Source organism: Phascolarctos cinereus, unplaced genomic scaffold, assembly GCF_003287225.1.
Source record: "Phascolarctos cinereus isolate Bilbo 61053 unplaced genomic scaffold, phaCin_HiC Scaffold_2;HRSCAF=192, whole genome shotgun sequence".
NCBI classification, from domain to species: Eukaryota; Metazoa; Chordata; class Mammalia; order Diprotodontia; family Phascolarctidae; genus Phascolarctos; species Phascolarctos cinereus.
Genome location: NW_027555625.1, coordinates 261,940,455 through 261,954,952, shown reverse-complemented (window position 1 = coordinate 261,954,952; position 14,498 = coordinate 261,940,455). Strand labels below are relative to the sequence as shown.

The following is a 14,498-nucleotide window of genomic DNA, read 5'->3' as shown; positions in this document are numbered from 1 at the left end:
AAAGAGGAGGAAAGGAAGAAAATAAGCATTTATGAATTGCCTACTATGTGCCAGGCACTTTGCTAAGTGCTTTGCAAATATTATCTCATTTAATCCTCACAAAATTCCTGTAAAGTAGGTGCTGTCATTATCACCATTTTAAAGTTGAGGAAACTGAGGCAGGAGATGAAGTGACTTGCTCAGAGTCCCATGGCTGGTAAGTGTCTGAGGCTAGATGTGAACTCAGGTCTTCCTGACTCCAAGCCCAGGGCTTTATCTTAACAAAAAGGTGAAGAACTCTTGGACTAGATACTTTTTCAAGGCCTTTATATTTCTGTGAATAATGAATAATACATTTAAATGGATAAATGAAGGATCTATGATTTTGTCAGTATAGTTGTTCAATCATTTCAGTTGTGTCTGACCTTTTGCGATGCCATTTGGGGTTTTCTTGGCAAAGATACTGGAGTGGTTTGCCATTTCCTTCTCTAGCTCACTTTATGATGAGGAAACTGAGGCAAACAGGGTTAAGTGACTTGCCCAGTTAGTGTTTGTGGCTAGATTTGAACACAGGTCTTCCTGACTCCAGGTCTGGCACTCTATCTACTATGCCACAGTATTGGTAAACACCAAAAGAGATTAATAGTCCATGTATGACTTACCCAGTGCTTAACACAATGCCTGGCACATAGTAGGTACTTAATAAATGTTTACTGATTTATTGAAACTCTGAAGCCCAAAGTCCAGCTCGATGGCAAGTGGCTGACTCAGAACCACACAGTTAGTGTCAGAAGTGAAATATGAAACTAGGTCTTCCTGACTCCAAGCCTAGGACTCTATCCATTATTATTTTTTTTTTTAAATTTTAACCCCTTTCAATAACTGGAGAGTGATAACATCTGTATAGCCCTCTATAGTTTTCAAAACACTTTCTACAGATGCTGATTCAATTCAGCATAATGATACCTGTGTGAGATAAAATGGAGAGAGAAGGGGAATCATTGGTTTCGTTTTAAAAGTCATAGGACCATAAATTTAAAGCTGGAAGGGCTCTTAAAAGTCACCTGGTCTAATTCCTCTATTTTAAAGGTAAGGAATCCAAATGACTCATTCAAGATCACATGGGTAGTAAGGGGCAAAGTCAGGATTTGAATCTCCCAGAGGTGAGAAGGCAGACAGGTAAGGGGTATATTGGGAGACAGAGGAAGAAAGACTCATCACACTATACTGAGGCAGCAGGGACCATTGCGATCAGCACATTATGGATCATCTCTAGTTCTAGGTCTGAACTGATTGTCAAATTCTGTAGTTATACTCACAGGTGCTGGTCCCTGTGGGTTAAACCACCCAGGCCTCTCCCAGCCGTGCCTTTCCTGGAATACGCACCCCTGTTGGAGGAGCTCCTAGACAGAAAAGGTGAGAAGGGAGGTGAGACTAAGACATCTTTCAACTCTGGACATTTTAATAGTTAATCAGCTATGGGTTCACAAAATGTCAAAATTAGAAGAGGGCCTGGAGGCCATCTAGCTCATCTCCTTGCTTTATAGTTAGAGGAAACTGAGGCAAGAGAATTGAAATGGGTGCATCAGTTCACAATTCCATCAACAATGAATGTGTCCTTATTTTAAGGGGGAAAAAAAGGTGAGCGACAACTTTATTATATATTTAAAAGGAATAACAAGTTGTACCTAACAGAGTGGCACTTTTGTGTGCAATCATCTTTTTTATTATACTATGTTAATGGAAATTTTTTTTATTCTATAAATTTAAAAAAATTTTTAAAAAGAAAAATGACTGGCCAGGGTCATGCAGTAAGCTAGGGACAATGCTAGGACTAGAACCCAGTATTCCTGACTTCCAGTGTAATGGTCTTTCTGCTTGGGGCTGTTGAAGAAAAAACTTGGACCTGTTCTGTTTTATTCTAAGGAATTTTTAGGACAGGAGGTAGGACTGGGGATCTTTACTATATTGGGAAAGGCATCAGGTAAGCGGATTTTAAATGGATTTTATTCCATCACTACTTCAGAACAGTCTTCTGAAATGGACTGATGTTTCTGGGTTCTCTTGGGGAGCTGTTACCATGTCTTCGTGTTTCTATTTGCGTGTACCACTAATGAGAGTCCAGATCTGGGGAGCATGCATGTTCAGTGCAGTTTTCTAGAGGAAAATTTAGTTTCCTTAGGGGATAAACTACATCGCTGTACAACATCAAAGACTTCCCACACTCTTAGAGATTTGTGTTCAGAAATTGATCCATATGCTCACAATCATGGAAGATTAGGACTGGAGAGGGCCTCAGAATAAAGAATGTCAGAGCTGGAAGAAAGCGCAAAACACAGAATGTCAGAGCTGGGAGGGGCTTCAGAATGCACGATGTCAGAGGACCTCAGAAAACAGACTATCAGAGTTGGAAAGGATCATAAAATACAGAACATCAGGGCTAGGAGGGTCCAGAATGTCAGAGCTGGGAAGGGCTTTAAAATATGGAATGTCAAAGGTGGAAGGGACCTTAGAATGTAGAATGTTAGAGCCAGAAGGGACCTAAAAGAAGCTCTAATACAGGAAGGTGAATCCATGGATTTGGAGGAGGGGGATGGAATTGCATCTTTATTTTTGTTAACTTCTAACTGAAATTTAGCATTTTTTAAAATAATAAATGTTTAAAATATATTATTTGGATAAGAGATCCACGTCACAAAAAAGGTTAAGAATCCCTGATCTTGCTCAACCCTCTGATTTTACAGATGAAAAAGCCAAGGTCAAACATGTGGCGAGAAGCAGATCTAAGGTTCAAACCCAAGATCCCAAATCCAAATGTTCTTAACACTGTACTATGGCTGGACTTTTGAAAACAGGAGAAAGGGCTGTGGAGCTCATAAAATTGGGGCGAATAAGAAGGGGTAAGAGGAAGGCTATATGTGAAAAATAAAAATCACATTGCATGACTCCTAGTCCATATCACATTCAAATAAGAAGTGTAAGTTAAAGGGATGTGAGGATACAGAGCACTAGTCAGAGGACCTGGTTTTGCATTCTGACTGATACTTATTACCTGTATCATCTTGGGCAAGTCATTTCACCTCTTATAGCCTCAGCTTCCCCATCTGTAACATGAAAGGGTTGGACCTAAATCTAGAGTCACAGAAGCTCAGAGGGAGCATCTAGTCCAACCCATAACTGACCAGGAATTCTCTCTCTAGCAAGGGGCTGCTCAGCCTGCACTTGCAGGTCTCCAGTGAAAGGGGACTTCTTACTTCTTAAGGCAGCTCATTCCACTTTTGAACCGCTCTAATTTTTAGGAGGACAGCTAGGTGGCATAGTGGGTAGAGCTCTGGGCCAGGAGTCCAGAAGATCTGAGTTCAAATCCAGCCTCAGACACTAGCTGTGTGACCCTGAGCAAGTCACTTAATCCTATTGGCCTCAGTTTCCTCATCTATAAAACAATCTGGAGGAGGAAATGGCAAAACCACTCTAGTATCCCTGCCAAGAAAACCCTAAATGGTACCATGAAGAGATGGGCATGATTACAAAACAATTTTTAGAAAGCATTTCTTCACATTGGACCTGTGTCAACCTCCCTATACCTACTTCTGCTTTCTAAGACCAAGAAGAACAGGACAAATCCCTCTTCCATTTGATAGTCTGTGTCTGGCAGAGAGAAAACTCCAACAGATGACATCATTGTCTCCCATCATTACTATACTCATGCCTCTGAGCCAGATTTTAGCTCTATTGCCCAAATCCTCCTCCTTTTCCTTTTTCTACCTAGGTAGTCTGTAGTACACTAACATGGTATGGTTTTATTTATTCCTCCAATGATCCTCACCCTAGAGTCCTTTGCCATACTGTCCCCCTCTGATTCCTGGATTTCTTCACAGGAGTATGTCTTTCTCATGTATAATGCTACTCCATTCTTCATATGATCTATCCCATTCCTTTTGCATAAGTTATTTCCTTACAGAGCCATATTCCAGTCAGGAGTTATATCCTACTGAGTTTCAGGAATGTCTATGAAGTCAAACTCACCTCCTTGCCTTGGAATCTCCTTTTTCTTTCTTTCTTTTTTTTTTTTTACTGTATCTTCGGTATATGTGTATTTATGTATGTACATCTATAGCTATATCTGTGTAGACAGATTTATCTATAGTCTTATTCAGAGAGAGAAGGAGAGAGGTAGAGAAACAGAGAGTGGTACAGAGAGAGACAGAAGGAGAAAGACAAAGAGATAGAGAGGAAGACAGACAAAGAGACAGAGAGGAGACAAAAAGACAGAGACAGAAAGGAGAGAAACAGAGAAAGAGGGATACAGAGAAAAAAGGAGAAAGAGATAGAGAGAGAGAGACATAGAAAGAGAGAGACAGAGAAAAACAGAGAGAGAGAGAAACAGACAGAGACATAGAAAGAGAGGAAGGAGAGAGACAAAAATAGAGAAAGAGAAAGGAGAGAGAGAGGGAGACAGAGAGAAGAGAAAGACAGAGAGATAGAGACAGAGTCAGAGACAAAGATAGAGACGAAGACAGAGACAGGACAGACAGAGAGCAAGGATTGGATTTTATTACTGCCTCCATTTTTATAAATTGTCCCACAAATCTTGTTCCCCTTTGATACTCTCATCTATATCTGCTCGTAATGTCTCCTGCCCTCTGTGGTGCCTGACTAGGTAGATAGATGCTGGCAGTTTTTTCCCTCCCCCTCCAGCTCTAAATGTTATGAAATCCATGCTCCTGTGAATTAGTAATTCTCCAAGGTGGGAGGGAGAATCCAGCCCTTTCCATGTCACATTTAAGTAAAATAGTGGCATTTATTGTGGAACATGTTTGAAACAATTCATTTCTATTTTTAGCCCCGAGAACAGGTTCTATTCCTCTAAATCTCAAAAGCAAGCTGTCACTCTCCTAAGGAAGCCGTGTTCATTAGGCATCCCAAGAGACAACAATTCCCAGTGACTCTGGGCTACAGAGGCACAGGCTGGTGCTAGTGACAGGCCCACTCAGGCAGGCCTGTGCTTCTTGTATGTGCAGAAGCTGAGACCTGGTTAGTTTCAGCTGCTCCATGCAGATTGACGCCCCCTCCCCCCCCACACACAGCCAAAACTTTGATGTCAAAGGGGAGAATCCATGCGATTCCTCCTGTTCTCTTTTTGGGACTCTTTTTTTTTTTTTGACGAGGGGTTAAGTGACTTGCCCAGGGTCACACAGCTAGTAAGTGTTATGTATCTAAGGCCAGATTTGAACTCAGTTCCTCCTGACTCTACCCATTATTTAAACATTTGGGGTTTTTTTGTTTGTTTGTTTGTTTTATGCAAGTGGGGTTAAGTGACTTGCCCAGGGTCACACAGCTAGTGTCAAGTGTTTGGTCTGAGTCTGGATTTGAACTCAGGTCCTCCTGACTTCAGGGCCAGTGCTCTATCCACTGTGCCACCAAGCTACTCCTCTTTTGGGAATCTTAACCTGAGGATATTCATTCATTCATTTGTTCATTCAACAAATATTTATTTATTAAGTTCCTATTTTCTATAGCACCATCTTCCATGCTGGGAGAGGTGCAAAGTTTAGCTAATGTATTAGATAGTCCCAGCCCCAGCTGGGAGCTCACAGCTAATTGTAAGATAAGGGACAAACACTGATAACTGCACCTTACACTATTATAAGACGGCAGAAGCACATGGATTCATAGCCTGGAGGGGACCTGAAAGGCTATCTAGTCTAATCCCCTACTCTGCATGAGAAAACCAAAGTCTAAAGAGGTCAGGTGCCTTGCACATGATCTTACAGGTTGTGTCAGGGGCAGGACTTGACATTCGGCCCTTGGAGTCCAGGACCAGTATTCTTTCCACTGTATCACAGTGCCTGGTTACATCATAAGCATCTCAAGGAGGTCAAAGGGAAACCAAGGGCTATGTGAGGACCCAAAGGGAAGGCTGTTGTCCAATGAACAGGAATTCAAAAGTGACAATGAGGAGGGAAAAATGTTCCAGACTTGGGTATGGAGGCATAAGAGCATGTTTAAGGGATGGTTAGTAGAGTTTGACTACAGCAAGAAGTTGTGTCAAAGGGAGTTTTGAGAGAGAAAGCCAGAAAAGAAAAGCGATTCAAACTGTGCAGGACATTGCCAATTAGGAAAATGAATTTAAACTTCACTCAGTAGACAACAGGGAACCAATGAAGACGTTTGAGAAGAGGAGTGACATGACTGGATCTATAAATGTAAGAGATTTATGATGACGACAAAGTTTAACAACTTTTGTACCCTAAATCAACATGAATGGTGATCAGAAATCACATTCCCCAAAAGGCAGGGGAGTGAACATCAGATCTCTAGCACGAGAAGGGGCCTCAGAGACCACCCAGTCCTTCTTCCTCCCCTATAATTTTACAGATAAGGAAACTGAGGCCTTGGAAGGAAAAGTGGCTTTCCCAAGGTCATAAAAGAATTGGCAAAGCTAGAATATGAACACTGACTTTAAATCTAATCCCCTTTCCACTTTACATCTCTACTTCCTGCTCAGAAGAGTCTGGTCAGAGTCACAAAGTCACAGTCACAGCATGTCAGGGCTAGATGGGCTTTAGTTCAACCTTCTCATTTTTTGGATGAGGAAAAAGAGCTCCTCTGAATCCCAGAGAGGGGAAAGGACTTGCCCGAGTTTATAAATCCGATTAGGGACAGAGCTTGAATTAGAACCCTGGTCTATTGACTCCTAAACCTATAGTCTCATGCTACATTATACGGCAACCCCATACCTCATACAGTGGGTCTCTCCTCATATTTCGGCCAGCCAGCGGCTCATCGTAGGGGAAGACAACAGAGTAATTCTTGGCATATGATTCATGACTCCGCTCTCGGATCCAAAGTCGGTTGTCAGTGAGTGATGGGTGAAAGCGCCTGAGTCACAGGAGGAAAGAGTGATCATTAGTGCCCCAGCGTAGGATGGGTGAAGACCCTGCAAGGACCAGGCAAAATCAGAAGCTTCACTGGGGGGCAAATAATATTCTAATCCCTGGGGGAGGCGAGGGAGTGATAGTAACTCACATTTATATGGTGTTTTAGAGTGTCTGAAGTGTTTTTCTCATAACCCTGGGAGACTTGTTTTTATAGATGAGGAAATTCAGATTCAGGTTATATCCAAGGTCACTCTGCTAATAAATGGTAGAACTGAATACAGGTCTACTGACTCTATGCCCAGTTCTCTTTCCATTATACCATATTGCCTCTCTTGGAGAAAGGAAAAAAAATAGCAGGAAAAAGCTGTGTCCAACTAACTTTCCTACTGCTTATCACTTTTAAGAGGCCAAGCTTGAAAGAAGAGATAGAAGAAAACAATCCCACCACACCCCTTTGCAGAGGTGGGAGATCCACAGTTGGACAAGGCACATATCTCATACTTTTTTTGATGTATTGTTCAGCTGTGCTGATTTAACTCATTTTTTCCCCTTGTTTTTGTCTTTGAAACATACTGCTTATTATATGGGATAGCTTGGGGGGGGGGAAGAATACTAGAGAAAACTATGATGATATAAAAAAACAACAAAAAATCAATAAAAGCTTATTTTTTAAAAATCTGGGGGCAGCTAGGTGGCACAGTGGATAGAGCACCGGTCCTGAAGTCAGGAGGACCTGAGTTCAAATCCGGCCTCAGACCAAACACTTGACACTTACCAGCTGTGTGACCCTGGGCAAGTCACTTAACCTCAGTTGCCTAAAAGCAAAAAATAAAAAAAATAAAAATCTTAAAGAAGCCAGAGAGGCTGGGGTGGGGTGGGGATTAGGGTGGGGTAGAAGGGATGACCTTAAAAGTCAGGAAGTTTCTGTTGTTCAGTCATTTTAGTCATGTCCAACCCTTTGTGATCTCATTTGGGGTGTTCTTGGCAAAAATACTGGAGTGACTTGCCATTTGCTTCTCCAACTCACTTTACAGATGAGGAAACTTAGGCAAACAGGGTTAAGCAACTGATTTGCCCAGGGTCACACAGCTAGTAAATGTCTGAAGCCAGATTTGAACTGAGGAAGATGAATCTTTCTGACTCTAGGCCTGGCACTCTATCCACTGTACTACCTAACTGCCTAAAGTCAGGAAGACCTGGATTCAAGTCCTATATCTTATACATGCTAGCTGTGTGACCACAGATCAGGCACTTACTTTAAGATGAACTTGTGATCTGCATTGGTGGGAGGCAGTTTCCACACTGGGCTTTCACCACCACAATAAAATCACAAGGCAGTCCAAAAATACAAACGAAACAAAGCAAACAATAACAACCAACCCATCCCTCTGAAACAGGAAAACAACACTGTAAAAGGTGCAGATGAGAAACACGTCTAGGCAAGTTAATTGACTAGCCCAACATCTCCCAACTAAGAAGTGACAAACTGGGGAAATAACAAAAAACAAGATGGTAACCACAGCAAAAACAGACAGGGCTCTCAACAAGCAGAGCAGGATTTGGATTCTGGGAACACAGTACAAAGCTTCCTTAACAGACTCCCAGATCGATTTATTCCCCTCTGAACTTCTCCCTGCCTCTCCAGTGTCTTCATTTGGCCCTGGTCTTCCTCCTCCACAGATCCCACCGTGCCAGTTCCCAGTGTATTTCTCAGCAGAGATCAGAAGCTTCTCTCAGACTCTGCATCTCCTCCTTCACCTCTCCCTCCTTGGCCTAGAAAACACTAGATAGAATCTGAGTGGTGGCTTTGATGTGGAATGGCTAATTGGAACAGAAACAAATGTTAATGAAAGGATCTCTCAGAAAACCCTTTGCAAGAAAAAAGACTCATTACTGAAGCCTAAGAGAGTCTAGGGAGGGGAAAAGCAGGCGAAGAAGGAGAAAATGATCTGTGCTTTCAACCGATGAATTACAGCCTCCTGGGACTGGGTTGGTCCCCCTTACCATCCAATCGTGTGTCAAATGAGCCGCGTTAGATGGAGTGGAACATCAGGGTATTTTGTTTGTTTTTTCTAATACAGAGTTCTGGGAGTAGAGTCAACACTAACGAGTATCTGCAACTGGTGAAGAAGGGAGATATGCAAACCTTTATTTCTCTCCTTAGTGTCCTCATGGAAGTAGAAGTAGCTACTATAGGATGGAATATTAGGACAGCCTGGTACAATGTAAAGAGTCCTCTATTTGGAATCAGAGGATCTGAGTTCAAATCTTGACTATGCCACTGACCTATCTGTGTGACTTTAAGCATATCACTTAACCTCTCTGGGCCTCAGTTTCCTCATCTGTAAAATTGAGAAGAAGTTGCACTGACTGATTTTTAAGGTACCTTCCTTTGTTTAAATCTAAGATCCTAGGAACATTTCAAACAAGGACTTAGAAAACTGAGGGTTAGGGCTTAGAATGTTAGCTCTCAAGGGGTCCCTAGAACATGAAATGTTAGATTGTAGAATGTAGAATGTCTGAGCTGGAAGGGGTGTTGGAAGCTATCTTTTGCTGTTGACCAGCCATTTCAGTTGCATCCAACTCTTCACGAGGCCATTTGGGGTTTTCTTGGCAAAGGTAATAGAGTGATTTGCCATTTCCTGCTTCAGCTCATTTTACAGATGGGGAAACTGAGGCAAACAGGGTGAAGTGACTTGCCCAAGGTCACACAGCTAGTAAGTGTCCAAGACTGGACTTGAACTCAGGTCTTCATGACTTCAGACCTGGTCCTCCACCCATTGTACTACCTAGCTGTGTTATCTTCCATAATCCTCCATTTTACTAAAATAAAACTACAATCCAGAGAGGGCAACTACCTTACTGAAAGTTGAATAGCAATTCAGAACCCAAGCCTCATGATTCTCACTCTATAGCTTTTCCCACCATCTAAACCTAGTGTTGGCTTCTATAGAGAATCACTGAGTTTCTTGAGGGTCGTTTATGGACTCAGTCCCGTGCTAGGTATTACAGGGAAAATATATACAAGTACAAGCAAGGGGGAAACTGAATGATGAGACTAGAACAGACAAAGTTGTCTATTTCCATGTCAAGCATCACCAAAAAGACAATCCTTGGCCATATGTTAGTTTTGTTTGGGATTTTCTGGATGTTAGCCTTTGTAATATAAGTCACTGAGTCTTCAAAGGGAACCTAGAGGCCATTCCACCAGACCTCTGTCTGAAGAGGAGTCCTTTCCACAATATCCCTCACAAGTGGTCATCAAGCTTTGACGTGGAGATTTCTATCATGGGGACATGTGGTAGCACAGGAAGACTTGGGTTTGAGTCCTGACTCAGGCACTCACTAGCTGTGCCACCGACCCTGAGCACATCCCTTTTGGGTCTCCATTTCCTCGTTTGAAAATAAGGGAGATTGGACACGATGACTTCTGTTATCCAATCTAGTTCTAAATGTATGATCCCTCGATGGGGAACCCACTACCTCCTGCAATAACCTATTCTATTTCGGATTTTTTTAGGCAGCTTTTTTTTTTCCTGCTGGGACAAAATCTGCTCCCCTGAAATTTCCACCCGTTGCTCCAAGTTCTGCCCTCTGATGCTAAGCAGCATAAGTATGTTCCTTCTTCTGTATCACAACCATTCAAACAGTTGAAGATAGCCATCAGGTCCCTGAATGTTTGAAATACCATGATCCCATGTTCTCCGCTTTGTTCTCCTCTTTAGATGAACTATCCCCAGTTCTTTCTTTTATGGGGCAAGGAGGTGTCTGTCCCCTTCACTATCATGGTGAACAGAATACGGATGACTTCTGGGCGTGCATCAAGGATCCATTCTCATTTGACTGAAATGGTCATCGTGGATGATGACCTCTCGAGGTCCTTTTCAGGTTCTATAATTCTTAAACTCACCAGAGGTACAAAACGTGGTCTGTCTAAAGTGTTTCACACTGAGTCTCTGCATAGAGAACAGGTTTTAAAAAAATTATTATTATTCTAAATCATCAATCTAAAGTCTCAGGGAAAGGTTGCAAAATTCAAACTCCTCATCCCTGCCCGCAGGGCTTGGGTTAGCATCGCCTAGGTAACCAATGGTTTCCATGGCTCTCAGGCTCATAGATGCTGTTTTCTTGCAATTGCATGCAGACGTCATTGCTACCAGGAGATTTGAGGGGCTTCAGCTGTGACTGACTCTAATTGGTGACTAATCCCATGTTAGTACACGGGAAGCTAACAGGGCCCTAGGTAGTGCCATCATCCTTCTTGTGGCCAGCTAAATGTTACCATAAGGCTGTTCAGTCCCCTCCTGTGGCCCTCTAGCCTTTAGTGGGAGTGGGAACAGTTCCTGAGGGCTCATTTAGAACAGGTCTGGTACCTGCCAAGCTGTTAATACCATCTAACAGCTTGCCAGTCTGGTTTTCTCAATAGGCCAATCTGCCTGGAGCCAGATGTGTACTTAGTTGCTAAGGCTAAAATCAAATCACTCAGCACAAGCCATGTGAGGGAAAAGCTCTCAGTAACCCTTCTGCTGGGATGCTCTCCTGTAGGATATCTCTGTCCCAAGCAGAGTGATATGTCATCTGAACTTGACTCATGATAGAGTCAGACTCCCTAGGTTCAATCTCAGCTGGATCATTTCCTTACTGCCACACTACCCTTGTGACCTTGGCTTCACAGGACCTTGTCAGTTAACCTCTTTTCTTCATCCATAAAATGAAAGGGATGAAAGATGAGCTCTAAAATTATTCTAGCTTGAAATCCTCTATGTTCATCTTTTCCCCTATGTCTACTTTGCTTCAAGGTTTAGCCCAAATCCCCCTCTTCCATAAAATTTTCTGTGACCACCTAGCCCACAGTGATCTCTTTTTCCTTTGGCTTCCAAAACAAGGGTCTTCAAAGTGCAGACCCTCTTTAGTGGATGACCCCAAAAGGGTGTGTGTTCAAGCAATGGGAAGACACATTATAACCCACCCTCCACATGATGGCCAACCATACCTAACCCTAACCCCCAACACTCTTCTAGTCTTTGTTCCCTGCTATGCAAGTTCCAAACTTAATCCTTCTGAGCCTGAGTATTAGCCCCTCAAAAGGCAGCCATAACCTAAGCACTATGGGGTACCCAAAGCAATAGTTGCACAGGTGCCACTGGGAAAATTCCCCTTGCCCCATCTGCTAGCTCACTTTGTTCCTGCAGCAAGGGCTCCTAGGAGGGTGGACACCAGTGAATAAGAGCCCTCCTCTCCCCTTTTCTCACTTCTAGTAGTATGGAATGAACCCCACAGGATAAGCAACTGTGGATAAGTTGTGATATGCACTGAAGATCTCATTATACTATCTTTCCCTCAGAAACCCATCTTTCATCTAAACTTCCTTGCTACTGTTATGTTATGGGTACCACCATCCTTCCACCCTCCTAGACGAATGACTGCAGTGGCATCTTCAACCCCTCACTCTCCTAAATATATGCAGTCAGTTGTTTGATTTTGTCATTTTTGCTACCACGAAATCTCTGAATCCATCTCCTCCTCTGCGCACACAGCTGCCACCTTAGTTCAGGCCCTCCCTCCCTGTCAGCGGCCTCCTAATTCATCTGTCTACCTCCTCCATGTGTCCATCCTTCCCACAACTGGCAAAGCGATCTTTTGTTCATGTCACACCCCACCCCCCAACAACAAACTCTAGTGGCTCCCTATGACCTCCAGGATTAAATATTATTTCATCTTTATCCCATCCCTTTTAAATGTCTATTTTTGCATCTGTTTTTATAATATATACATTTATTTGCACATGTACATAATTTGCAAATAAGCAAATATATACATACTAGAAGTGCATGCTCAAAATTCTTTTAACTCATAGAGATGTGTGATAGAGATCACTGTTCCAAAACTCAGAAGTCTGTCCCACCCGCTGGGACAATGTCTGCATTATCACTTCACTTGTGTGTCCTTACAAAATGGATTGTGAGTCCAGTAAGGGTAGCATATGTCATATAGTTGACTCCTCCAGAGCCCCAAGCAAAAGATGTTCTGAGCTTAGTAAATGGCTTCTGAATAATTGATTCCAGTTTTTTAGTAATCAGGAAATGTCACTTCTTTCTGGTAGGGCTCAGAGTATATGGAATCTTTGAACTTTAGTTAAAAACATCAACTTTACAAGGACAGAAAAGGGGAAAGCATAGGTAGACAACAGTTTTGTGGGGAACGATCTGAGGTTTTTGGTGAATGCCAAGCTCAATATGAAATAAGAGTATGATCTAAGAGAAGTAATAATAGTTACATTTATATAATGCTTACTATGTGCCAAGCACTGTATTAAATACTTCACAATTATTATCTCATTTGATCCTCACAACACCGCTAGGAGGAAGATGTTATTATTATCCCCATTTTACAGATGAGGAAACTGAGACAAATAGAGGCTAAATGACTTACTCAGAATCACACAGCTAGTAAGTGTCTCAGGTCAAATTTGAACTCAGGTCTTTCTGACTCCAGGCTTGGCTCTCTATCCACTGTGCCACTTAGCTGCCCATAGGCAACATCACATAGTGGGGACAGAACACAGACGGTTCCCTAGCTTTGAATCCTACTTACTGGCTGTGTGGCTCCAGGGAAGTTATTTAACTTCTCCTGGCCTCAGTTTCCTTACCTGTAAAATGAGGGCACTGGACTTGATGACCTTTCAGTTCTAAACCTATAATTCTAATCACCTGGTAGTTTAAATTAAAAAAAAGCTAACAGTTTTAGAGTGCATCAAGAGAGGAAGTGTCCAGGACAAAGGAGGTGATCATCTCAATGTAGAATCCCTAGTCAGATCATTTAAGCCACACATTTTAGGACAGCAATTGAGAAGTTGGAATATTTGGAGACAGGGGCAGCTAAGCTGGTGAGGGAACTAGACATCATGTCATAGAAAGAGCCACTGATGAGACCAGGGATATTTCACTTTGAAAAAAAGACTTATGGGGGCAACTGGGAGGTGCAGTGGATAGAGCATTGGCCTTGGAGTCAGGAGGACCTGAGTTCAGATCCTGCCTCAGACACTTACAGTTACTAGTTGTGTGACCTTGGGCAAGTCACTTAATCCTGATTGCCAGAAAGAAAGAAAGAAAGAAAGAAAGAAAGAAAGAAAGAAAGAAAGAAAGAAAGAAAGAAAGAAAGAAAGAAAGAAAGAAAGAAAGAAAGAAAGAAAGAAAGAAAGAAAGAAAGAAAAAGAAAAAGACTTATGGAAGATAGTCCAGATGCTTCCAACAGAGAGATGAGCACAGGAGTCCTGGGAGTGGCAGTATTCCCCAGACCACTGGTCCTTCCTCCAGCTCAGCCCTTAGAGCAATCATCCAGGGACATGCCAACCAACTGTTCCCCACAGGGCAGGCAAGCTAGCCTAGCTGAAGTAGCAAGGCATCCTGAGGGAAGGACAGGAAGTACCACATGCCAGACACATCAAACCACCACCACCCCTACCACCGCCTTGACCACCACATCCCTTCAGACCCTGATGAAGACAGCCCAGAACTCTGAATGCAAGAGCCCTGGGAATAGCATTGCTCCCAGCCCAGTGCTCTCTGCCTTCATCCTGGGAAGCCACCCCCACAGGGATGCAGCTCCTGTACATACTACAGCGGCAGCTACTGGGGA

General features: G+C 42.7%; 1 protein-coding gene across 4 annotated transcripts in view; it reads right to left on the bottom strand.

Annotated features, from left to right (window-relative positions):
* The window catches only part of SARDH (sarcosine dehydrogenase), a 145,215-nt gene that overhangs the window by 85,481 nt on the left and 45,236 nt on the right, over positions 1–14,498 (bottom strand). For all 4 annotated transcript variants that reach the window (XM_020981941.2, XM_020981945.2, XM_020981946.2 and 1 more), the window contains exons 11-12: positions 6,720–6,861; positions 1,299–1,382 (exon numbers count right to left, since the gene is read on the bottom strand). In XM_020981941.2, the coding sequence (XP_020837600.1) occupies positions 1,299–1,382; positions 6,720–6,861 (226 nt within the window). The remainder of the gene's footprint in view (positions 1–1,298; positions 1,383–6,719; positions 6,862–14,498) is intronic.